Source organism: Musca domestica, unplaced genomic scaffold (assembly GCF_030504385.1).
Source record: "Musca domestica strain aabys unplaced genomic scaffold, Musca_domestica.polishedcontigs.V.1.1 246, whole genome shotgun sequence".
In the NCBI taxonomy this organism is placed as follows: domain Eukaryota; kingdom Metazoa; phylum Arthropoda; class Insecta; order Diptera; family Muscidae; genus Musca; species Musca domestica.
In genome coordinates this window covers 441,097-465,883 of record NW_026712274.1, presented here as the reverse complement: position 1 = coordinate 465,883, position 24,787 = coordinate 441,097, and the positions used below count along the sequence as shown (strand labels likewise).

Sequence of the window (24,787 nt, the reverse complement as noted above, 5' to 3'; positions counted from 1 at the left end):
TCCCAATATTCGGCATTTTGATGTTATTGTTATTCACCGTAGTTGTTTCAAATTTCGTATTTAGAATTCATAACGGGTACTACAGCCTATGGCAAAAAATTGCGTATGCGAGCTCACGTCTTCGTATAGCCTCCATATATGGGTACCTCCCAATATTCGGTATTTTCATGATTTTAGCGACTTTTTTTACCGGAGTTGTTTCAAATTTCGTATTTAGAGTTCATAATGAGAACTACAGTCTATGACAAAAAATTGTCTATGCAGGTCCAGATCTTCCTATTGGCCCCATATGTCAGTACCTCCCGATATTCTATATTCGGGCGATTTTAGGTACAATATTCACTGAAATTGTTTGAAATGTCGTATTTGAACTTCCTAATAGGTACTACAGCCTGTAGGTCCAGCTCTTCGTATTGCCCCGATATAACGGTACCTCCCTATATTCGGTATTTTGATGATTTTAGGTGCATTATTCACCGATTTTTTTTTTCAAATTTCGTATTTGAATATTAATAAGGGCTTATGACAAAAGTTGCCTATGCAGGTCCACGTCTCCGTATAGACCCCAATATAACGGCCATATTCGGTATTTTTAAGGTTTTAACAGAATTTTTAAAGGATTTTTTTGTTTTTTTGAAAATTTTCAAATTCGTTCCCATTGCTGGTGGGTATTCAAAGTGTGGCCCGACCGAACTTAATGACTTTTTGTCTCTATTCCTTTATATTTTAGAAATTATTCCTCATATTTTTTCAATCTACTCAAAATTTCTACAAAATCGGATATATTCATTTTAAGGCTATTATATAGACCTTCCTTTGAAAAACTTGATCTAGCATTCCTCCCCTACCCCCTCTATTATATTCACATTAGATATTCATGCACCTGCTTTGTCTGTATCTGTATGTATGGCTAAATTTGTAAGTGGACTGTGTATTTCTATACATATACACATATATATATTGTTTAAAGAATATAGAACAAATGGTTTGTGTTCTTTCGACATCTTTCACTCTGTGACGTCATACGTTTATACTATCCATTTGTTTGTCTGTCTAGCTGGCTGGCTGGTTGGTTGGTTGGCAATGGGATCGTAACCATGTCGATCAACAATACAATTTTATTTTCAGTTTTGAAAATTTGAAATGTGTGAGAGAGATGTGAAACAAAACAAAAAAAAAGAATTCAGAAAGGAAAAACATTTTCATATGGCCAAAGTTTTTCATTTGTATTTTGAGTTTTTATGAAGCGATATTAACTACAATTTGTCTATAATTAAAAATGTTGTTAAATACACACAAAAAATTGACAATAACCGTACACACATTTTTTAGATACTTTTTTGTTTTTGCAAAGTTAGCCATTAATTAAACAAAAATATTTGGTATGATTTGTTATGTCAGAGGAGAATTGCGGGATGGTCTATTTAAGAGCCTAAATGACGTATATACCTTAAAATGTATGGCATATAAAAAAATCTTATAAAAAATTGTAAAAAATGGAATATTTTTCTGGGATTTAAAAAGAAAATTCATTAGAAGAAATTTGTCCACTACAGAAAGCAATGCAATCTAAGAGAATGAGTTTGAAAACATAAACAAAACCCCAATCAAATCATCACAAAATGTTGTCGTTATCATGTCAGCTCCCTCTTTTCTTCCCCTCAGACAATTGTCAATGGTGTGGCCAACCAACCCTCTTCAATTTGAACTGGGTGGATTCCCATTTCATGACCTCATATCAAATGTAACAAGTTCACATTGGACAAATGCAGGAAATGGGTCAGCTATGAGGAAATAGGTCAGACACGCAAGCACACACACACATGGGTGCTACCCTCCTCCCCCTCCTCCGCCTTCTCAAACTTCCCCAACATATGAGGGTGGATTATACAAATTAGACAGAAAAGTTTATAACTCTACTAAAAATTGTTAGACAATTGAGATGAGATGGCATTTGTTTTTCGTTTTTATTAACAGCGCCCCCATGAACATGATTTTGCCAACAAAAACACTTTTTCCCCCGGAAAGTTTTGTTTTTGTAAATAAATTGCCAACATAAAAATCACATATTCATCCAGAGAAAGAAACAAAAATAAATAAAGAAAACAAAACTAATGATGCTTGAGAAGGGAGGATAACATTGGGGGGAGGTTAAAATGGAGTTTGTTTGGCAAAGAAAAACCTATATCTTTATTAAAAAAAAAGTTAAGCAAACATCTTTAAATGCTCTAAAGATTTCCAACTTTTCTTTTTTTTTTCATATTTTTGAAAAAAGGAAAATATCCCCCCCATACTTTCGTTACACAGTCCTATAAACTATTATGTTTTTTATGCAAATGCCTAGAATTTCCATAGAAATTCCTCGAAGAAAATTTATGCTGGCGAGTTGGTTTCAAGTCCTTTGGTTTTGGTTTGCATTCGATTCCATTGTTTTGTTTACATTCGAATGCCAACAAGTCTCTGTGTTTATTTGGCGCCAAAGAAACCATTAACCAACAACCACTCCTTGCATACGTCATATTTTTGGTGTGCAGAAAAGCCATTATCACCATCTATCCCCTCGCCCCCTCCCACAACATGCCACCATTCCCAAGCCCTGCCATGGAAAAACCATTAACAACAAAAATAAAAAAACACAAAACTTATATTTAAGGATACTTGCAGCATGTGAATGTCGTCACCTAGTCTCCATATCGTAGACGGGGAAGGAACAGCAGGTTGGCCATTCGTGAGACATAAAGAAAATTTAAAAAAAAATACACAGATGTACAAACAAGACTAAATCCTGTAGGACATGAGAGAAACCAATGATTAAATATAGCAAAACTATGAATAAAACAAATATTATAAAACTAATTTGAATAAAATGCAAATTTTTAAAGGCTCTCTCTGGGGAAGTTTTTTAAAGGAATTCGATATGTGAGATACGTTTCAATTTTTAATAATGCAATAAAAATAATGCATAAAAATTGGAAAGTTTTTAAATATATGGAGATAGTTTGTGGAAGAGAAAAGTGAGTTTTATGGCAAAGAAGGGAGTAGAATGAGATAAACTTGACTTTCCTTCGGTCCAAAAACTTAGCATTCTTTCCACAAACTTTATACGATTTCATTGGAAGGAAAGTTGATTACAAAAGTCATTCACTTTTGGTAAATTTCGTGAAAAAATAGTTAGTAATGGGGGATGAGTATATACACCCTGTAAAGCATATATCGAAGCCAAAGCATATATAGATAGCCTTCGAAAGGCCGGAATATTGACCTTAGAATATATATTTTTCTTATAACACTTTTGGGATACATAAAATTTTCCAATTATGCTAAAAATTGCACTTAAAGTAATCAGATTATTTTTCTCTCAAAGAGAAAATGTTCACCATTTATTTGTACTTATGGTAGGGACAAGAAAACCACGGTCGAGTGTCCGCTCGAATTCAGTCCGTTCATATTTGAAACTATTTGCATATTTGGTACTTTGGTACCATCATTATCAAAATACAAAAAGCAGATCTTGCATATTACGACCTTTTATGATTCTATCAATTTCATTATTTAAGATAATATTTAAAATATATTTCAAAATTTTGACTCTTTGACTCAATAATACTAAAAATGTCCGGACTTATATAATCCCTTTGCAACATAAATTATCCTCGTGAAAAAAGTCAAACGACTAGCTCCTACAGATCGATATTGTACCTTTAGGTACTTTATGTACCTTTCAGGTACGAATTTCAAGAATCCTCATCTAACTTCTTCTAGAAAATAGTGTCTCTCATGCGAAACTCATCCTTTTTCCAAACACTCAACATCAATGTCGAACCCTGACGTACATTTCATAACCTCTGAAGTACTAATTCCCCCCAAAAAAAATACTCCTTAAATCACCAATCCGCACGAAAAGTGATCCTTACGTAAAATTTCAAAGCTCTAACTTAAAAAGGCGTTTTTTTGCCCTTTTTCATACCCCAAAATCACGACTTTCCAAAAGTCCCGCTTTATCAAAACTTTTCCCATCATCAGTTATTTTAGAATTCTAGCTGAAGTACTTCGAATTTAGTATTGGTACTAGTTTAGTACCCAAAATGCACAATTTTTTAAAAATAACGCTGTCAGACAAAACTAAATTTCAAAATTCCGAATTTAAGCCCTAACAGTACAATATTTGGTACTTTTGTACTAAAATTCCAACCAACTGAACCTTTTCATATTTTTTGGGCCATTTAAGCAAAATGGCATTTTGGCTCCAAAACCACATTTTTGTGCTAAGTACTATTTAGTACTCATTTTTTGTATATAGAACTTTCTGGTACAAATTTTCACACATATTGCACGCACATCACACTCAAAGTGACTCCATTAAAAAATTCAAGAATTCTAACTGCTCTTCTTCATATTTATTACATATTGGAACTGTTTTCGAACTAAAAAAGTACGATTTTGGAAAGTGATCCCCGCAAAAGGTTTTTCATTGTTAGACAAATTTAAATATTATATTTCGGAATTATTGGTCTTGAAGTACAATATTTTGTTCTTTCAGTTCCCTTCACTACCGAAAATTTCCACAAACGTCACCACATCCATAGTGACCTAAATACACATTTTGAATATTCCAGACTCCAAAAAACGTACTTATTAGTTCTCTGCTATCAATAGTAACCTACATATACATTTTTAAAATTCTGGTCTTAAAAGAAGTAACCCAAATGTCCATTTTCAAAATTCTGACCTTACAATTATATAAATTTAAACCCCAGTTTCCAGTAGTTGGCAGCACGAATTACCAAGAACCTTAAGCTAAAAAATTGAAAATTCTAGCCTTTCTATTCTATCCTAGAATTATAGAATTTTAACTACCAGTTGTCAGTACTTTTTAGTACCTTTTAGCACGAATTTCCAAAAAGCCGCCTTGAGTTAAAAAAGTACAATTTTTAGTACAAATTTCAAAAAGCACCACCTTATCTTCTATCAATAGTGACGTTTATTTTAATTTGTAAGACTCTACCCCTAGAAATGTAAAATCACATTTTAGTACTTTTTTGTACCTTTTAGCAAGTATTTGTTTTTTTCCAAAAACGCCGACCCACTACTAATTACTTTTATGCGAAATTTAAAAAGGGCATTGGTGAAGCGATCTGTTTCCAATCTTTTACAATTCTTTGTATAGATAGACCCTGAGGCGAACATGTCAAGTGGTTCTAATTCACGTTCACAGATCCATACATTTTACTGTATTATTTTTTTTATTTATTTATTTATTTATTTTTTTTTTTTTTGAATTTCAATCAATTGCTGGAATACTGTCATGGAAATCGTCATGCATGTGAGGCGGCTTAATGTCCCTTTTTGCAATTTCAAAGCAATTTATAACACACGCTTCCACCCTTATCGTTTCGGTGTTTTTTATTTTTTTCTTTGCATTTTAAACATTACATGTGACATTTGATTTAATGGCAATTCAGGCAGCCGAAACCACCTATCCCAATTCAAAGCCTAGAATCTTAATGTTACTGTTGTTGTTGTTGTTGTTTTTGTCGTCTACATCATCGCCAGCATCCGTAAACTATCACTTGTCACTGGTGACAACACATGGCTGCTTTAAACAAAAGTAGCAACAACACAAACAAAAGGAAAAGTGTGCCCAGTTGGAATAGAGAGCTTAACAAAAAAAAAGTACAACAGCAAAAAAAAAACCTAGCAGACGATACGTAACATCTACGTAAATACAAAATAGAAATTTATGTATGTCTACGAAACTAATTTATACAATATTATTTTTTCCACTTTTTTAAGTTTTTTGTTTGTTTTATTTTTTTTTATGTAACACATACAATTGCAATTACATTTTATTTGTATGCTTGTAATAAATAATGGCGAAAACCTTGGCATTGGATTTTTTTCGTACCCAGCAACCGCAAAAATAATGCAAAAAAAACAAAAAAAAAACAAAACTAACAGCTCTACAACTAACCGATCAGACTGGTTTTATTTCACTTTAATTCAGCCCCTACAATAAAACAGCAAAAAAAACTCTCGATCATGTACCCGACTTTCGAGCCGCCAAACCACAAAAAATGGGCCACTTACATACCCCTATTTACATACATATTTACATAAATAATTGAAATGAGGCGGATATTTTATTTACATTTATAATAAATCTTTTGCATGATTAGATGGAGGGGGAGGAGGAGAGAGCGACAAAAACCGCACTTATTTAAATCCACAAATATAAAATACTTATGGTCTGTATGGCACAAAATTCATTTGTCAATGTTTAAAGTGAAATGTCACCGAAATGTTGTCATTTCCTTATTTGTCGATACAATTCTCAGATGAACATGGCAAACGTGTTAATTTTTTGCATTTTTTCAAATTACAAAATAATCGAAAACTTTCCGTAAACATTAACTTTTGAGAAATTAAGTTGGAATGCTAAAGGAAATAACGAATAAAGGAGACTAAAAATGACCAATAATTTTATCAAGCTAAAGGGTCAATTCAGCCTTTAGGCTGAAATATAGCCTTTTTAAAAGACAATTCATACAAAGGACACTCACACACATATATCTTGCATTTAGAACAAGATATTTATAAAATAAAATATTAAAATTTATTATTAATTTTTTAATAAAAAAATTTATTTTTTCTTTCTTTCCAGCACAATTGTTGACATTTTATGCAATTTTCTATGTGGTCTTAGCTGGTCTATTCACAATTTGCATGCAAGGCTTGTTCTCGACACTCGATGAAAAAGAGCCCAGATGGAAATTGGACAAATCACTGATTGGCACAAATCCCGGCTTGGGCTTCCGTCCCATTAGCGATGACACACAACGCGGCTCTGTCATACAGTTCGACACCAAAGTCGATGGCGAGAAAAACTATTGGATTAAATTGTTGAACGATTTCATGAAGAGTGAGTTAATGATTTTTTAAACAAAAAATATTACAATAAATTTCTTCTTCAGGTTACAATGACAGCCAACACACCGGCAAAGTGTGCTCCTTCAATCAGACCCACAACCCTGAAGATGTCTGCACTGTGGATATTGAACAATTCGGCAGCTGTTCGCCCAAAAATGCCTACGGCTATAACAACTCACGTCCCTGTGTTTTCTTGAAATTGAACAAAATCTACGATTGGGTACCTCAATACTATGACAATCCCGCCGACTTGCCCGAAGATATGCCAGCCCAATTGAAAGAACACATTAAGGCTGTTCCAGAACATGAGGTAAATACGAAGAAGGCTAAGGACGTTATGGAGTGAAAAGGGCAGGCAACTAAGATCCATTAATAATTCAAATTTCATAATATCAAGCAACAGCTTAGGAAATGTTTTAGATATGACCCGGAAACTCTTCATAGCTTTAAGACTTTGCCTCCAGATTTCTGGACTTTTGGAGAATTTTGGCAAGCCAAGAAGGGCGAGCCTCTAATATGTAAATATTAAGAGCATTTTGCTTGAAAATCTCATGTTTGGCGGATGGCCCCCCAAAATGGTTTCGAAAGAAATTCTGGCTACCTTGGCGGTCCTTGGAGATCTTTTTCACTATTTTTTTGGTTTTTTATCTGCATTTGGCATTCATATCGCTTCACAGAAATATATATCCCCATATTTGTCTAATTTGAACTATACGGAAATCCTCTTTGGAGAAAATTGCCAATATTAATTTTTTATATCCTCAGATTATATATAGATTATAACCTAAGCCATATGGTTACAGATAGTATATATCATTTGATACGGCCAAAACGTGCCTCATAGAAATAATAATTTTAGATCTTAGGTCTCTTTGGACCAAATCCGTTTCAGGACTTTTGGAGTCAATATAACGATGCGTGTCCGTCCGTCTGTCTGGCTGGCTGGTGCGCACGATAACTCTCGAAGGGAGTATCCGATTTGGTCCAAACTTGGTATATCGTAATATTGTTGTCAAACTTAAATCGAGTTCGGAGATTGGTAATATCGGTACACTCCTTCTGGTACGTCTCATACAAAATGCCAACATTTTCAAAGAAAATAATTTACAGCACAGAAAGAGAAATGATAATCCAATTTTGCTCCAACTTTAGGAATCCTAATCTTTGCATCGGAGCTAGGTCAGGTGCGAAAATAGACAATATCGATCCACTCCGATCTACTTCCCCCACGAAGGGCCAACATTTTGAATAATTATAACTCTTATAAAATGTGATCTAAGTGTCCGATTGTCTTCAAATTACACACATCGCACTATTTTTATGAGCCTAAGGTCTGGTGTGAGGATGGAATATATCGGTCCACTACTTCTGCTACCTCCCTCACAATGGGTCAACATTTTGAATATTAATGTGGCTCATAAAACACTAAAGTAACATCCGATTTCATTCAGACTTGGCACATCTTAATACTTCCGTCAACACAAAATCTGTTATAAAGATAGTAGAGATCGGACCATTCCTTGTGGTACCTCCCCCACAAAGGGCCAAAGTTTTGAATAACCAAAACGATCATAAAATCAGAAATTTGCATACGGTTCTCTTCATATACGTCCCATTTTTTCTACAAACTCAAGGTCTAGTATGAAGATGGGATACATCGGTCCACTCCTTCTGGTACCTCCCCCACAAAGGTCCAATATTTTGAGTATCCATGAAGCTCATAAAAAGCGACATTAATATCCGATTCCATTTGTCGACAAAACCGGCTGATACTATCGACTATTTTACTTGTTTAATTTTATTTATTTATTTATTTTATTTATTTATTTTTTTTTTTTTGTTTTAGTCAAAGCTTCTAGTAGATAATTATAAAGATAGATGTGTTTTCAGTATAGGACCTATACAAGACCCTTCGAATCTCATTTGTTTGGCCCGGCAATTTTTACTTGTTACATCTCGAATAATTTTGCTTTTCAATTACCCAATGAAATATATATTAATATTCTTCTTCTTCTTTTTTTTAGCGTCAACAAGTTTGGGTATCGTGCAACGGCAACAACGCCCAGGATCAAGAAGAATTCGGCACTGTCAAATACTATCCCGCTCAGGGTTTCCCCGCCTACTACTATCCATATCTGAATCAACAGAACTATTTGAGTCCTTTGATTGCCGTACAATTCGAACAATTGCCAGTCAATAAAATGATCAACATTGAATGCCGTGCCTGGGCCAAGAACATCATCTACAATGGCAGCATTCGCGATCGTCAGGGTTCGGTTACCTTCCAAATCTTCATCGATTAGAGATTGCGGTAATGGTAGCAGTTATTGGCGTCCACCACCATCAACCCCAATAAATGTTAAGGTGTTAACAATGCATCCGCGGCAGCAGAAGCAGCAGTAATAGCAATAACAACAACAACAACACCGATTAGAATCAACAATTTTAAAATTTTATTAAAAAACACACACACAAACACAACAACATATTGCCATTAACACCTCTTAGCTCTGACATTTTATTTCTCCAGCGAATTGTATCTAAACAAACAACAAAAACACAAACACTTCGGGCGTCGTTGTATTAAGTTCAAGATTATTTTTTCTTCTAATTGAACCGTGTCGGTTCCGGTAGTTATACATTACTATACATACATACACACATACATACATGTAATCTGAAAGTATGCTATTCTATGTAAAAAGATATGAAACTAAAACAAAGAAATGTAAATTTTAGTTTAAAAAAAAGTGTTAACCACCGCCACTAGGAATTTTTTGTCAAAGCATTACAACAACAAATCGAGCCTAATGTCAAAATGTGATTTATTTCTTATGTAAATGCAAAATGCAAACCAATCCCCCATTGCCATTCACGTGTTAATATTTCTGTTTTTCTGGTACCCCGCCCTCTGTCCCCTACATCCACCCGCCCACCACCTGTTATTTTCCTTAAATCATTTTTCAAATCAAATTCATAGTTTATGAAATGTTATTTGTTATTTTATTTAATAGATCATGTAAAAGTTTTAAGTGTTGAATGCAAAAGAAAGAAAAAAACTAAGCAAAACAAAACTATTTCACTTGTATGTACAATTTAAGAAAACTTGGAAAAATTATTAGAAAAAGAACGGATTTTTCATTTTATGCCAATCATCCAATCACCCCCTCTCAAGATAATGAATTGTAGCAAGAGCCCACACAAACTGGCCAAGTCACAGCCATGAGGCAACGCAAAAACAGGGTTTATACAAAAAAAGAAAATAGCTCCCAAAGACAAGACAAAGCTTGTGCCTGTGACTAGCCTCTTTGGGTTTTTGAAATAATGTATTTACTTATTTGCAAGTACTTTTTTGTTCATTGTTTGTTATTATTATGATTGTATAGTCTTTATTTTAAAAAAAGCAAAAATATCAACAACAAAAACAAATTATTGTAATATTTCATTTCCTTCTTCTATCTTATGTTTTCTACACCTTGTTCTCTTATCTACCTGAAGTTCTTCAAGGAACTTTAATTTAAAATGAAACAAAACAAAAACAAGAGAAAACCCCCATTTGCTATGAAACAACAGTGAACAAACAGCTTGTTGCTGTTGTTTACTTCTTTTATTTTAAATATTTAAAACAATTTAATAATAATAAATTAATATGTAATAATTATAATTTTAATAAAATAAAGAATTCAATTCTATAAAAAAAACACACAAAAATGATTTGCCTTTCGATTTTGAAAAGGGAAAGAAAAAGTTCTGGCGTCAACCAATTATGCATATAAAATAGAGTTAAAAGGTCAAAAAAAATTCCATTTTATTCTGAACAAGTTAAAACCCTGTAAGTACGGCCGGGCCGAACTTGGAATAACCTTTGGCAATTCTCAAAAACAATAAAATCCGTTAAAAATTCTTTAAAATTCTTAAAAATGCCGAATGTAGCCGTTATATTAGGGTCTATACGATGACGTGGACCTGCATAGGCAACTTTTGTCATAAGCCATTGCAATATTCAAATACGAAACTTGAAAAAAGATAATGTAGCTTAAATTATCAAAATACCGAATATAGGGAGGTACTATTATATCGGGGCTATACCAAAACTTGGACCTGCATATGTAATTTTTTTTCATAGGCTGTAGAATCCATTACGAATTTCAAATGCCAAAATTGAAACAATTCCGGTGAAAAATGTAGCTAAAATCATTAAAATACCGAATGTCGGGAGTTACTATTATATGGGGGCTATACCAAAACGTGGACCTGATAGACAATTTTCTGTCAGCGGCTGTAGTATCCATTACGAACTATAACTACCAAATTTGAAACTTTTCCGGTAAATAATGTCGATAAATTAATCAAACTACCGAATACTGGGAGGTAACGATATATGGAGAATATACGAAGACGTGGACCTGTACGCACAGTTTTCTGTCATAGACTGTAGTATCCATTCCGAGCTTCAAATGGTGAATAATGTTTCTTAAATCACCAAAATACGGAAAATAGGGAGGTATCATTATATGGGGCTATACAAAAACGTGGACCTTCATGATCCATTTTAAATACCAAAAGTCCTGCGACATAATATACATTTTAGTAAAATTTTATTAATCTACTTAATTTCGTTCGGAATCTAGAGTGATTTCCACAGACGGACAAACAGATACATGGACATACGAACGGACATCGCTAAATCGACATAGAATCTTATGCTGATAAAGAATATATATACTTTGTGAGGTCTAAAATGTATATTTAGTGGTCTTACAAACTAAATGACAAACTTAATATACCCTCCGTACTATGGTGGAGGGTATAAAAAGAAGGTGGATGATAATATGCCCGGAAACTATGATCGCTACCAATTTCATGATTCATTGAACTGAAAAAGTCTAGTGATCATTCCCTTTGTCGAGATGAAATCATGAAATTTTTAGCGATCAGCAAATATTTCAAATCTGTCAGCTTCGTATTGAAAAACATTACTCTCTATAATAAAGGGTAATATGAAGTGAATCCAATGGGGGAACACTTCAGACTTAAACAATCAATTAAAAGAATGTCCAGACAAAATTATTACATCACGCATGTGAGTAAAAAACAAAAATTATGTTATATATGACTTTTGGGAAAACAATTGTTTTTAAAATAATGAAACTATTCATTCTGCTATTAAAATTATGTACTTATCAAAAAATTCACTAGATATGAACCTCTCAACTCAGTCCTGGAAAAACAGGAAAACAAGTTTCTATACAAAACCTTTTAATAAAAATCAAAATATCCTCTAAAGAAATTAACATTATTAACATATAATGTTAAATAAAACATTTTGCTTTTATTCACTGGTCTTAAGGGGTATTTTTGGTTTTATTATTCATTAGGTCATAGGTAATGTATTTTGTTTTTATTATTTTTCTTTATATTTTTATTGGTAAATAGTGTTGTGTTTTTATTCAAAATTTTTATTTTGTTATTAGGATGAGAATTTAAAAAATAAACAGTGCACATTAGTTGCTTGTATTTGTTTTGTTTTTTAATAAGAGGGGTGTTCATTTAAATCCTTAATATTTTTCAGGAATACTTAAGAAATTAATTAATACTTTTCATTTGGGAAAAGAAACCTTTGGATTTTTGGGTTATTAATAAATATATATATATATTTTTTTCTTTATTAGAATGGAGGGTAGAAGATAATGTTTTCGAGAAAAAAAATTGAATTCTTATTCACCTTGGGGAATGGAAATGATTTTTTTAAGAATTATTTTTAAAGGATATATTTTACTATGACATTTGAAGATATTTGGTTTCCTCCTAAAACATTTTCTTCTTCTTTTTTATTTCATTTATTTGCCGTTATTCTTTATTCAGTACTTATCTTTATTTTATCATTTACATTGCTGACATTCACATACTCCTATTGAACAATTCCAGAACATTCAGAAAACAAGTAAGACAGTTCCTTGGGGTCAGGAGTTCCGGTTTTTAGGTTAATTAAAATATTTCAGACATTTTTGAAAAAAGTGTCTTAGAAAAAAATATTTTAGATGATTGTTCTTGTCAAGGTTTTGACCCACGTGAATTATATAAAAAAATCCAAGTTTTATCTATTTATTAAAAAAGATAAAAGAATTCATTAATTAGTAGTCCTTCGATTCTTCAATATTCATCTGCGGTACAAATTAAACCCACATGTGCACATTTGTATTTCTCTTTATACCCTAAGCCATAACGCTTTCTTTGGCGTTTGGTTTTTCAATATCTTGAACTCTGTTTAGGGGAGGTACCAGAAGAAATAATCCGATCTCTACCATTTGGTATATCTTAATAGATTTAAATATTAAGATATACCAAGTCTGAATCTTAATCGGATGCTGATTTCGCTTCATGAATATTCCAAATTTTGACCCTCTGTGGGTGAGGTACCAGAAGGAGTGGACCGATGTATTCCATCTTCACAGCAGATTTTTTGCTAGTAGAAATAATGGGATGTGTGAAATATGAAGAGGCTCGGATGCTTATTTCAGATTTTATTATCGTTTTGGTTATTCAAAACCTTGACCCCTTATGGGGGAGGTATCAGAAAAAATGGTGCGATCTCTACCATCTTTATAACAAATCTGGTGTTGATGGAAAAATTGGGATGTGCCAAGTGTGAATGGAATCGGATGTTATTTTCGTTTTTTTTTTTTTTTTTTTTTGAGCGTTATGAATATTCAAAACTTTGACCCTTTGCGGGGGAGGTACCAGAAGGAGTAGACCGATATCGTCCATCTTCACACCAGACTTTGGGTTAATGAAAATATTGTGCTATGTGTAATTTGAAATAATCGGATTTTTACATTACATTTTATAAGAGTCATAATCATCCAAAATGTTGACCCTTTGTGGGGGAGGTATTTGATGGAGTGGACCGATATTATCCAAATTTCTACTTTTTGTGGGAAAACTAATAAAAAATGTATATTAAATTTTCGACTCAAAACTTTTAAACGATTCGTATCAGATCAAGAATGTTAAAAATACATTAAAATAGTATTTTAACAAAATCTTAATGTCAAGTAAGGAGCTTATGGCAAAATTTCCCCACATGTCATTTACTTGTTCTCTGTTATGTTCTTTGTTTTTCCTCATCTTTCCTGTCCTGTTTTACAATGAAAATCTTTAATAAATATAATTTTCCAAAAATAATGCATACCAGTAGAGAAGTGGTAAACTATTTTCTTCGGTATTTTTGCTCTTTTGTTACTGCTTTGTTTGATAGACAGAATTTTGTTGTTAACTCTTGGTTTGAATGTTTCCTTCTTTGGTTTTAGTTTTAAAATTTACTTTTTTTGTTATAAAATAATGATAGTAGATTTGTTGTATTGCATTTTTAAACAGTTTTTTTTTTTTTTTTTTTTTTTTTTTTTTTTGTTCTTAAGTTGACGGATTGTTAATGAGGCATTATTTATTGAGTTAGATAAAAGAAATGAAATGAGACATTATAAATGTCTTTTCAATGTATGGCTGTAAGTATATTTTGTAAAGATGTGTTTAGTTTAATGTAGATTTAAATATTAATTATTTTTCCATTTTTTTCTATTACTAAAGATACTGAAGATTCTTAGGGTAATAGAGCATAGATATTTGTTTCATTTGTTTTGTTTTTATTATTTAATTTTTCTTTTTTTAAATTGAATTAAAACTATTTTTCATAAGTGGTTCTCTCTTCTTTCCTTTGTCTTTAATAATAATATAATAATTTTTTATTTATATAAAATTAGCTAACATTTTTTTCATTATTAAATTTGTTTTGTAATTCTAATTGTAATATCCTTTTGTATTGTGGTATTGTTGTTTTTTTGGTTTTAGTTTCAATGAAATCACAAAGTAATTTATCACAAGTTTAAAAAACATACATTTAAAATTTGGTTTATTTCATATTTTCTTTTATTATTAACTATTCTATGAGTTTCATTTATTGTTAACCAGATTTTTTAACTACGAAAATTTTGTTGCAACTTTTGATTTTCGATTTTATTTGTTAAAGAAACACTGTGCCACCAAACAAATACTCAAGGGTTTCGGGTGGAAATACCCTGAATTTAACGACTTCGCATTGAAATTATACCTGCAGCCGATTTCCAGGGTTAATATTTTTCAGACTTTTTAAGAGACTAGAGTGTGATGGGTAAACAAATTTAAGACAAAACTAACAAAGAAAGTTCTAAAGACGAGCGGGGCCGACTTTATGGTACCCTACACCACTTTGCATATTTAGTAGAGCTTCACATAACAGATAACAATTTTTATGGGGAATTTGTGAGAATTAAATCATACCAACTATGATTATAGATATAAATTATTTATAAGGGAAAGGAACTAATATATGAGAGGAACATCCTCCTCTGAATCGATTTCTACTAAATTTGCCAAGGCATTTGTGCCTTTTCCATCCGGCCTTGTATTACCCATTTGGTGCAAAATAACTTGAAATCGGATAAAGATGTATATGGGAGCTATATCCAAATCTGAACCGATCTCGACAAAAATTTAGCAAAGGTATTTCTGAGCTGTATTTGGTATATTTCCCCTAATATCGTTACTACCGAGTGCATATTAAGGCTGTGCAGGACAAATTCAACAAATCGGATGAACAATATATGTCTGAGCTATAGCTATATCTGAACCGATTTTCTCAAACTTTGACATACTTGTTGCTAGACTCAATTTGGTCGTAAATGCCAAATTCCACCCCCAACAGAAAGGAAATAGACTCAAAAGAGCTAAAGAGTTGCTTCGCTGGGCCGAAAGTGGTGAACTGCCGAATTTGGTTTTCTCCGATGAGAAAACATTGGTTGTCCAGCAGTTTGCAACCAAATAAAATGATCGTGTTTACTTGCCAAAGAGAACACCTTCGGTTGGCCACCAGAACTTAAGCGCCGGCCATGGTAATGGTGTGGGCCGCCATAACGGCCGATGGTCGCTCTCCGCTCGTATTAATCCACCGCGGCATCAGAATAATTGCCGAATATTGCCGCGAAAATATTCTGGAGGGTGTATTAAAGCCTTGGACACGCAAACATTTTGGCCGCAGACCTTGGACATTCCAAAAGGACTCAGCACGCGCCATCCAAGAATGGTTAGAAAATGAGGTTCCTCGCTGCATTTCCAGCGCACAATGGCCACCAAAATATCCGGATACCAATTCGTTGGACTATTGTGTCTGGAGTATTTTGGAAAGCAAGGTTGGCACTAAAAATACCGATCACCGATCACCGAAAATACCGCGTGTGACGGTTTCATTGGCCGTTTAAAGTTCATAATTCGTGCCAAAGGTGACCAATTCGAACAAATCTAAACTTATTCTAAAATTTGATCCTATTTCCGACATTTTTTGCTTTCATTCAATAAAATTTAAGAAAAAAAAATAAAAATTATGGCGTTTGACTTTGTTGCAGTTTTTTTTATCCCACTCTGTATATATCTAAATTTTAACCGATTATCTCAAAATTGAATAGGATTCGTCCTTGGGTCAAACAAATAATTTGGACAGATGGGCGGACGGACAGGCATAAATCGACTCAGAATGTGATTCTATGCAGATCATCAAAAGGAACTATGGGTTTATATTGTTTCCTTTTGCCTGTTACAAACAAATGCACAATTACCTTGTGGTGTAGGGTATAAAAACTAAAGTTAATTGAAGACAATTTTCAAACATACTATTATAAACATTTATTTTATGTTAGACCTTCCGGATTGGTTTCAAAATACATCTCGGAATAGGTCTCCAACAAGAATATGATGTAAGTACCAATAATTAATACCCAATAATCTAATTTAAAATTAAACAATAATTTCTAGACCCCAATTTCCCCATTCAATTTAAAGCTTATGGCCTTTCCCAAATCTCCCCCTCGTGGCACTGTCTGTAATTAAATTACATATTAACTACTCTTACAAAAATATAACAAATAAGTATAACAATAGATTTATCGTTGATTTGAAATGTCGTTTTTACCAGTTGCCACTACCAAAGGAAACAGTGTTGATATCCTAGAGATCAAATAAATATTTCAGGATTGCTTTGAACCCCATAGCTCGGTTTCATAGTAGATACGATGTACATTATCACGTATAAGTTTTGATTTTTCTTTGCTGAGGGCCACGGCCGTGTGTTGTTTTTTGAAAAATTCCAAACACAACTCCTGTGGGGCGCCCAGGGCATGGATATTGCTGGTAAAGGTCCTACAAATGGAAATGAAAAACAATTAATCTTTGCAATTCTTCAATAAAACTTTTCACAAAAATTTACGCCAATTGTCGAAACGCAATATTTTCCATTTCTTTGTCGAAATCCAATGCAGGATCATTTGCCGGTTTTGCAGATTTTTCCTTTTTCCCATGATTTCCTTTGCCATGCGAAGAACTAGACTCTGAGACATCCTGCTGCTTGGCCATAACATTCTCCTCATTTTCTTTACTTTCTACATTCTGGGACTTGAGTTTACCCATTTCCTCCTTAGCCTTCTCTTTGTCCTTCTCCCTGGCCTTGCGTCTCTCCTGCTTCTTTTGCCGCGATTTAAGGCGATTGTTTCTTTCCGTTTCCATGCACTCCACAAAGGCAGCATTCCAAAATTTCAAAGACATCCAAATGGGTTGTTCCCTTATAAACGTACACAGATACTCTCGATATGGATCACAACCGGGCACCTCAACTACAAACAGAAATTTTGCATTAATACATTCATTCGCTCAACGCTACAAACATTGCTCAATCTCTTACTCTCTCGGTAAAATAGAAAACTCAAATTCATCATTATCATGGCCGGTCCGAAATCGGAACATTCACCACATTCAAACAACACTATGGCAAAGTGTTGGATCAACGAGTGGAATGTCGGCTCTTCGACACGTTTCGATTTGTTCTTCTGCTGCAGCAGGAAACGCACAAACCATTGTCGGCCGATTTCAAGGCGGGCCATGGCACCAAACTCCGATTTCAGTTCCAGATCGATGGCATTGGCATTCGTGAATATGGTGTCGGTAAAACGCTTCATAAACTCTTTGATGGGCTCCTCACCGGTGCGACAGTCCAAGCTTATCGAAGAGGCCCACGAAGGCACAGAATTCTGCGATTCGGAACGTATAAAATGGCGCCAATCCGTGGACTCACCACTTGGGCTAACCTGATAATCCAAATCATCCCGTAAACTAGTTAAAGTACTGCTGTTGGAATTTTTACGTCTAACCGGAGGCACGCGTATGGAATGGCTCGAAACAGTTCCTGCCATATTGGCCATGGAAGATTTGCTAGGATCTCGATCGTGTGGCGGTTGGACCTCAATATGAGGTGCAGCCGTGGGTGGCAGTGCAACCTCTCCACCAACACCCCCACCACCACCGCCAACATTGGCTGCTGATACAGCAGCCGCATTGCTTGCCTTTGCCATTTCATTAAGTCTCATAAGATCTCTTTGTACATCCAGTTCACTTCGTCGGGCGCCAGCTATGGCTCGTTTCCTTTCATAGCCACCCGAGTGTCGCGACTCAATGGAATCCGATCGGGTGGTACTACTCACATGTGAACGATCTTGAGCCTGGGCATTGTTAAATGACCTGGATGATGTTGATGTCGATGACGATGATGAGGAGGAGGATGAAGATGATCGGGATTTATCGGGTTTACGGCTACGTAAGGCATCTAAGCGAGGTCCTATAAGGGAAATAATTCGCAACTCCTTAATATTATATTCTCTAACTGAGAAGTAGTGACTCACTTGGTGCTAAATTTGGTTGTCTATAACGTCCTGATATGATCTCTTCATGGGCTCTCCGGGCTTTAACACGTCTGGATTCATAATCGATTTTCGTATAATCAATGGATTCGTCGTCTAAAAGGAGATTTAAAGTTTTTCAAGGAATTCCCATTGTGAGTAGTAATGAAGGTACACTTACATTTGGGCACTTCTTCCTCGTCATCGTCACAGTAATCTGAATCACTGGAACTTATATTCAAAGTCAACTGAAAATAATCGTGTGTTTTTCGTATATTTTGGTAAATTATTAAAAATAACAATAAATGGATTTTTGGCATATATAATAGATGAAGGTAGGCATTATGTTATATATTGCAATTCCTGGATTGAACAACTATATTAACTTTCCAAAAGAAAGGTGGACAACAATTTCTCCCTTAGAGTGGACTAAATGCAGCAAAAAAAGTGGGCCAAAGATGGACTCATATTTTGTCAAAACGTGTGGTACATCCTCTCCAAAAAAAAGAACCATCCACTGTTCAAAATTTGTCATAAAAGTGGCACTTAATATTACTGAAAACATACTTCAGAACATATACTATGCACCGCCCATCATTAATCTTTGAAAGTGGATTAGCCACTGAGCGGAATTTAAACCAAAACCATTTATATTGTTTAAATTCCCGAATTGTTGAATATATCCAGTCAATATTTTATCGTAAGGGTGCACTTTATGATCTTCGAATACAACTTAATGCATATCGAAGGGACCTGGGCCGGACGACCAGAATTCCGTAGCTGGACTCAAGCAAAAATAAAATTAGTTGATGAATTTGCATCTGGCAGAAAAGCACAAATTAATCCAGCGCCTAAAAGAAGGCTTTGGATTTTACTTTATTACAGCATTGCCGTTATTTATAATGTAATCTGTTCTAATCAACAAAAATTGCCTAAATAAGATCTCAAGGTATTCCGGACTACCAATTTCGTTGGTTTTTGAAAGAATATTGAACTGATTGTCCCGTGGACCCAAAATGAGATATTTTTATGATATTTTATTTAACCAAAAATCGTGAATTTTCTTTTCATGGTAAAATGATGTATTAATCAAAAATCGCGCCTGTTTTAAATAATTGTTTTCAGATTTCAAGTCCAAAAAACATGGATTTTATATTATTTTTTAAAGAATATTTCGAAAAATGCTCCAACCAGAAACTGTGATTTTTTTTAAGAATATTTTAGGATCGTCCTACCAAAATATAAATTTCTTATGGAATACATATATTTAGAGTTTTCTGCCATAAATGGACGTGGGATTTTGAAGAAGTTCCATTTGTAAAAAATAATACAATTTGGAAAAAATCTAGTAGCAAACATTTTTCAAGAGATAGGTATTTTTACCCTGATTCCGGATACCCTGGATTCGGGTCTAACCCGGACTTTCGCCTCAAAGATCTGAGGTACCGGGTCCGTCCCCCAAGAAAAAATAGAGTTTTCCGAAATCAGGGTAAAAGTAACTACCCCTGGAAAAGGTTTCGAAAAATCGAAGAGTCTTTAGTAAACTAATGTTAAGACTTCAATTTTAAATAGGATTTTCAAAGACCAGCAAAATATTGAGAATTTTTCAAGGAATAATTTGAAGAGTCATCTAATGCTTGTAAAGAATTCTTTTAGGACTTCTTGGCCAAAATTTATTGGTTTTATTAAGAAAATGTTTAACGGATGGTCCGACCAAAAATTGAGGATCTTATATATATTTTTAGCAGAAATAATTACCCTTGAAGAATATTTTTTTACAGGGTTTTCTAGCGAACAATCAAGGAATAAAAGGATTTTTTTAGTAAGGATCATGTCACCAAAAATTGGGGATAAGTTAGGGAAAATTTCAAAGGTCATCTGGACAAAAACAAATTTAGAACCATCCGACCCAAATTGTGAACAATAATGAAGAAGACGAATAATGAAAAATGTGTTGAGGACCGCCCGACTAAAAATTGTAGATTTATAAGGATAATTTTGAAGATTTCCCGGGATCAAACAGAGGGTTTGAAGATATATAAAAAATTCCTGATAAAACTTCCGGCTTTTTAAGAATATAGTTTCATAATCTTAGAATTCCTGTCCTGTCACGGTTCGTACAACTAAAAATTAATGACTATATTTAAGATTCACGGGCCGAAAAACATGGATTTTTTAAAAAATATTTTGAAGAATATTTCATAGGACCGTCTAACCAAAAATATTAATTCTTGTAAAAGATTTTTTAGGATATTTGGCCAAAACACGTGGATCATATTAAGGATACACTTAATAAAAAGGCCGCAGAATTATTTTAATAATATTTAATATTTTCAGGGATTTTCCAGCCGAAAATATTTTTTTTCAAAGGATTTATTCCTGAAATTTTGGCTTTTTAAGAATATTTCTTAAGGTGATTTCCCAGATTTTTTAAGACATTATTTCCGAAGATTTTTGCCCTAAGATTTTGTACAAGCATTTTCGGGACTCCCACCTTTAAAGCAATCTTGATGCTTTTCAGAAACTTTTTCCCTAAAATCGTGGATTTCTTTTGTAAAATATTTTACCAAGGACTTTTTGCTGAAATATAGGTTTTCGTTTTGGTGGATATTTACTTCGTATTATTAATCGACGCAATATTTTGCTTTTTCCCACTTTCCACAATTATTTCCAATTTTTGTTAGGCAAGTTAATATTTTATAGTGTCACATAGCTGTACCGCCAAATTTTAGGTAGCGTGAAAACATTACTTCAATTTCTTTATGGATAAAGTCAATTATATACGACACCTGTAACAACTTGCAGTCCTCTAGGTCATTCCTCTAATTTTCCACAATTCAATTCAACAATTAATTAAACCCCTCTCTGGCAATTGTTCGAGTTTTTCATTGAACAAACATTTCCCTCCCCTTTTCGAATGTGACACGCAACACCTATGGCTTAGATAAACGAGTCAAGATTAGACCAAATTAAATAAGAAAAACCTTCCGGTTAAAATATCCTTCAACTGACGGTAACAACAAAAACAGCAATATCCGCAGCCATGTGATTATCAAAGAATGGAAATGTTGAAACAATCTCAATTTTCCCTACAAACACACTCACTCACACACACACATACCCAAACAATGTGTGTTTCATTTCTGTTTCCTTTTCAAATTCAGAAAAAAAAATTGCATTCCCAAGGTTCCATGACAGGCAGTCCGTCCGTCAGTCAGCCGCAAAGAAAACACATGCTTAGTTATGGAGGCACGTTTGTTTTTGTTGCTGTCTTTGTTTTTTCAATTAATTACTGCCACTACTGTCGCTCTCACTGCCGCTACCACTGCCACTGCTGCTGCTGGAGGCACCCGACTCACATATCCTTGCCATTCGTGCTAACACACATTTCTTTTCCAATTTTGTTATGATTTGAGCAAAGCGTGTTGGCCGAATGGAACCTTGAAACATATGCTAACATCGTTGATTTGCTTTGTAGTTGATGTTGGTGGGCCTGGCCCTTGGCTATGGCAGAACTCTTCAACTTTTATTTGCAAGCTTTGCATTAATGGTAGGCAGGCTAAGTGTGTGTGTGTGAGTGTGAGTCTTCTTCTTCCAAACAATATTCAAGGTTAATGACGGCAGTAACTCAGCCCTACACAAAAAAGCCTGTTCATTCAGATTTGAAATAACAACGCATAAACAAATGCTTCCTGTTCTTCTTTGAGGCGGGATGAGGTTATGGGAAAAAAGGAAAAGCATTATTCTGCTTGGATGCAACTACTTACCTTTGATGAAATGCCGTTCAATAATTCGTTACTGTTTCCCAGCACGGTGAGGAATTTCGATTTCAAAATGCCGATGGCTGGTGTACGGCCCATAAAGCTTTTGATGCGAGAGGTTTCTCCCGTTGCTGCTGCCGTTGACTCAGCTGTCGGGGGTGGTGATGAGGGGAACATTTTGTCATTTGTTTACCCACTTTGTTGGTGTTGTTGTTGTCGGGAACAAATTAATAGCAATTAACCACAAAATCCTCTCAAAATTAAGTATACGCACAGGTGGTGGTGGGAGAGAGAGAAAGAGAGTGGCTGAGAAAGAAATGTGGTAGTAACACGGTCAACTGTTACATTGACGAGAGCGTGCGTGTGTGTGTGTTTATTTGCCTTTATTACTTGGCAAATACTGTTTTACTGGTCCACATGTTAGGTTCAACGTAACTATTGAACCCCTCTTTTGGGTTGCGTTGTTGTTGTGGCACTCAACTTAGCCCTGCACATGGCGAACTACGGCAATGCCAAGAACATGTGTCATAATGCCACTTGACTGGTCACATATGGCTGGCAGTTACCATTACCACCAGCCGCTGCAGAAGCTCAAAACGCGTATATGCAACCGAACACTTGTCTGCAGCGAACACCAGCAGCCAGCCCCACAATGTTGCAGGCCAGTGGAATCAGCTGCGCCGCTGTTGCAGCCCCAGCAAAACCCGCAATTTAACCGATTATAGTATATTACACTCTATTGTTTATCAATGTTTTCTGTTTTTGTTTTTGTTGCTGTTGTTTTGTTTTTGCTTTCCTTTCTTTATGTTTTCCTGTTGTTGGCTTTGTGTTTTTTGTTCATCAACTCACATTTCCTGACAAACCCATCATATGGTTGGTCGTACGCCACCACCACCACCACCTTGCAAAGTGACAGACACACACACAACAACCGCCTGAGGCAGCGAACAGTAAGGTAGTTGAAGAGAAGGGCTAGGTGGTGCTTGAATGATTATTGATTTTTACACACCACCGTTGTCGTACGTCGCCGCCGCCACCGCCGACATCGTCTTGTGCAATGGGATTTTGAAAAATAATTCCTTGAACTTCACACGGCCATCAACGGCAAACGGCAATAGCCAGAGCTGCAGCGCCGTCAATATTCGTTAATATTTGTTTCTTTTTCTGTTTTTAATCTTTTTTTCTTCGTTGTTATGCTAACACCTTGTTTTCTTCTTTCTTTCACTTCAACTCTATTTAAACAGACTAGCTAAAAAAACTAAGAAGTTAAAAAAATAACTCCTTCCGACCAACCAACTTTTGTTTTAGACAAAGAAAGGCACTTTTTTCAACAGGAGTATCCTTGGATTCCACACATTCTTTCGGGAAAATTTATTGCTTAAATTATTGTATTATTTGTTTGGTGTGTTTTCACATTTTCTGCTTCAACAATCACAAGTTATGTTTCACTTTTTTTCTATTTTTTTTTCTATTTCCTTGACTTGACTGTTCACCACAGTTCACTCCTATTTGCCCGTATAATTTCTAACTACTGAACCATCGTTTTGGCCAGAAGCAGCAAAGGAACGTAGCAATCATACGCAGGGTGGAGCTTTCTCTCTGTTATTGTCAGCTACACACAAAACAGAGGATTTGTTTACATAGACGGGTGACAGTGTGTGTCTGTGTATGTGTGTAGTAAATGTTAAAGAAAAGAGCTTTTCGTGTAAAATGTTAATTTCATGTTATGGTACATTGGATGGCTGTATAACCGTTACAGAATCCTAATCTTTAAATATATAAAAACAAGAAAAATAGTATCAGCCGGTTTTGCCGACAGATGTATACCAGCCTTGAGTTATGTTTATTCAAACAGCTGATGATTATTCAAACAGAGGAGGTTCCAAAGTTGGCCAATACTGACCAATTCGCATCAGACCTAAGACTAATAAAAGAATTACAACGTGCTAGATTTGGACTGTATCGATTCATTTTCATACTTCGTATATGCAGATAAAAATATTGTGCAAAATTTTAAGGAAATCGAACATTTATATCCAGTTTTATGCGAAATCATAAATTTCGATAAATCACATATTCATATCAGATTTCTGGTTAAGAGGGAAATATTTACATACAGAAAGCTGTTAAGTATCACCGATTTGTTTCGCAAGTTATGATCTTATATTATTAGAAATAATGGGATGTGTGAAATATGAAGAGGACAGGATTTTATGATCGGTTTGGTTATTCGAAACCAGAAGGAATGGTCCGGTCTCTAACATCTTTATTACAGATCTTGTGTTGATAGAAATATTGAGCTGTGCTAAGTCTGAATGGAATCGGATGTTAATTTCGCGTTTG

General features: G+C 34.5%; 2 protein-coding genes across 11 annotated transcripts in view; one reads left to right on the top strand and one right to left on the bottom strand.

Moving 5' to 3' along the window:
• LOC131802810 (sodium/potassium-transporting ATPase subunit beta-1-like) overlaps positions 1-10,627 on the top strand; it is a 34,527-nt gene extending 23,900 nt beyond the window's left edge. For all 10 annotated transcript variants that reach the window (XM_059123454.1, XM_059123448.1, XM_059123451.1 and 7 more), the window contains exons 3-5: positions 6,662-6,919; positions 6,972-7,237; positions 8,952-10,627. In XM_059123454.1, the coding sequence (XP_058979437.1) occupies positions 6,662-6,919; positions 6,972-7,237; positions 8,952-9,230 (803 nt within the window). In that variant the 3' untranslated portion in view covers positions 9,231-10,627. The remainder of the gene's footprint in view (positions 1-6,661; positions 6,920-6,971; positions 7,238-8,951) is intronic.
• Positions 10,628-11,637: 1,010 nt separating this feature from the next.
• LOC131802808 (uncharacterized protein KIAA0513-like) lies at positions 11,638-23,961 on the bottom strand. Its single transcript, XM_059123441.1, has 6 exons — positions 22,451-23,961; positions 18,865-18,931; positions 18,687-18,800; positions 17,693-18,622; positions 17,222-17,624; positions 11,638-17,154 (listed from the first exon to the last, which is right to left on the bottom strand). Exons 1-6 carry the CDS (start codon positions 22,619-22,621, stop codon positions 16,983-16,985), a joined length of 1,857 nt encoding a protein of 618 aa, XP_058979424.1. The 5' UTR covers positions 22,622-23,961; the 3' UTR covers positions 11,638-16,982.
• Between the last annotated feature and the right edge of the window lie 826 nt (positions 23,962-24,787).

What these genes read in the sequence shown, in the direction of transcription:
- LOC131802808 (XM_059123441.1), bottom strand. Translation starts at nt 22,621, where the DNA reads ATGTTCCCCTCATCACCACCCCCGACAGCTGAGTCAACGGCAGCAGCA. An exon ending in ACAACCAAATTTAGCACCAA is followed by an intron (nt 18,623 to 18,686) that starts GTGAGTCACTAC and finishes TTTCCCTTATAG; the next exon opens with GACCTCGCTTAGATGCCTTA. An exon ending in TTTTCTATTTTACCGAGAGA is followed by an intron (nt 17,625 to 17,692) that starts GTAAGAGATTGA and finishes TTCTGTTTGTAG; the next exon opens with TTGAGGTGCCCGGTTGTGAT.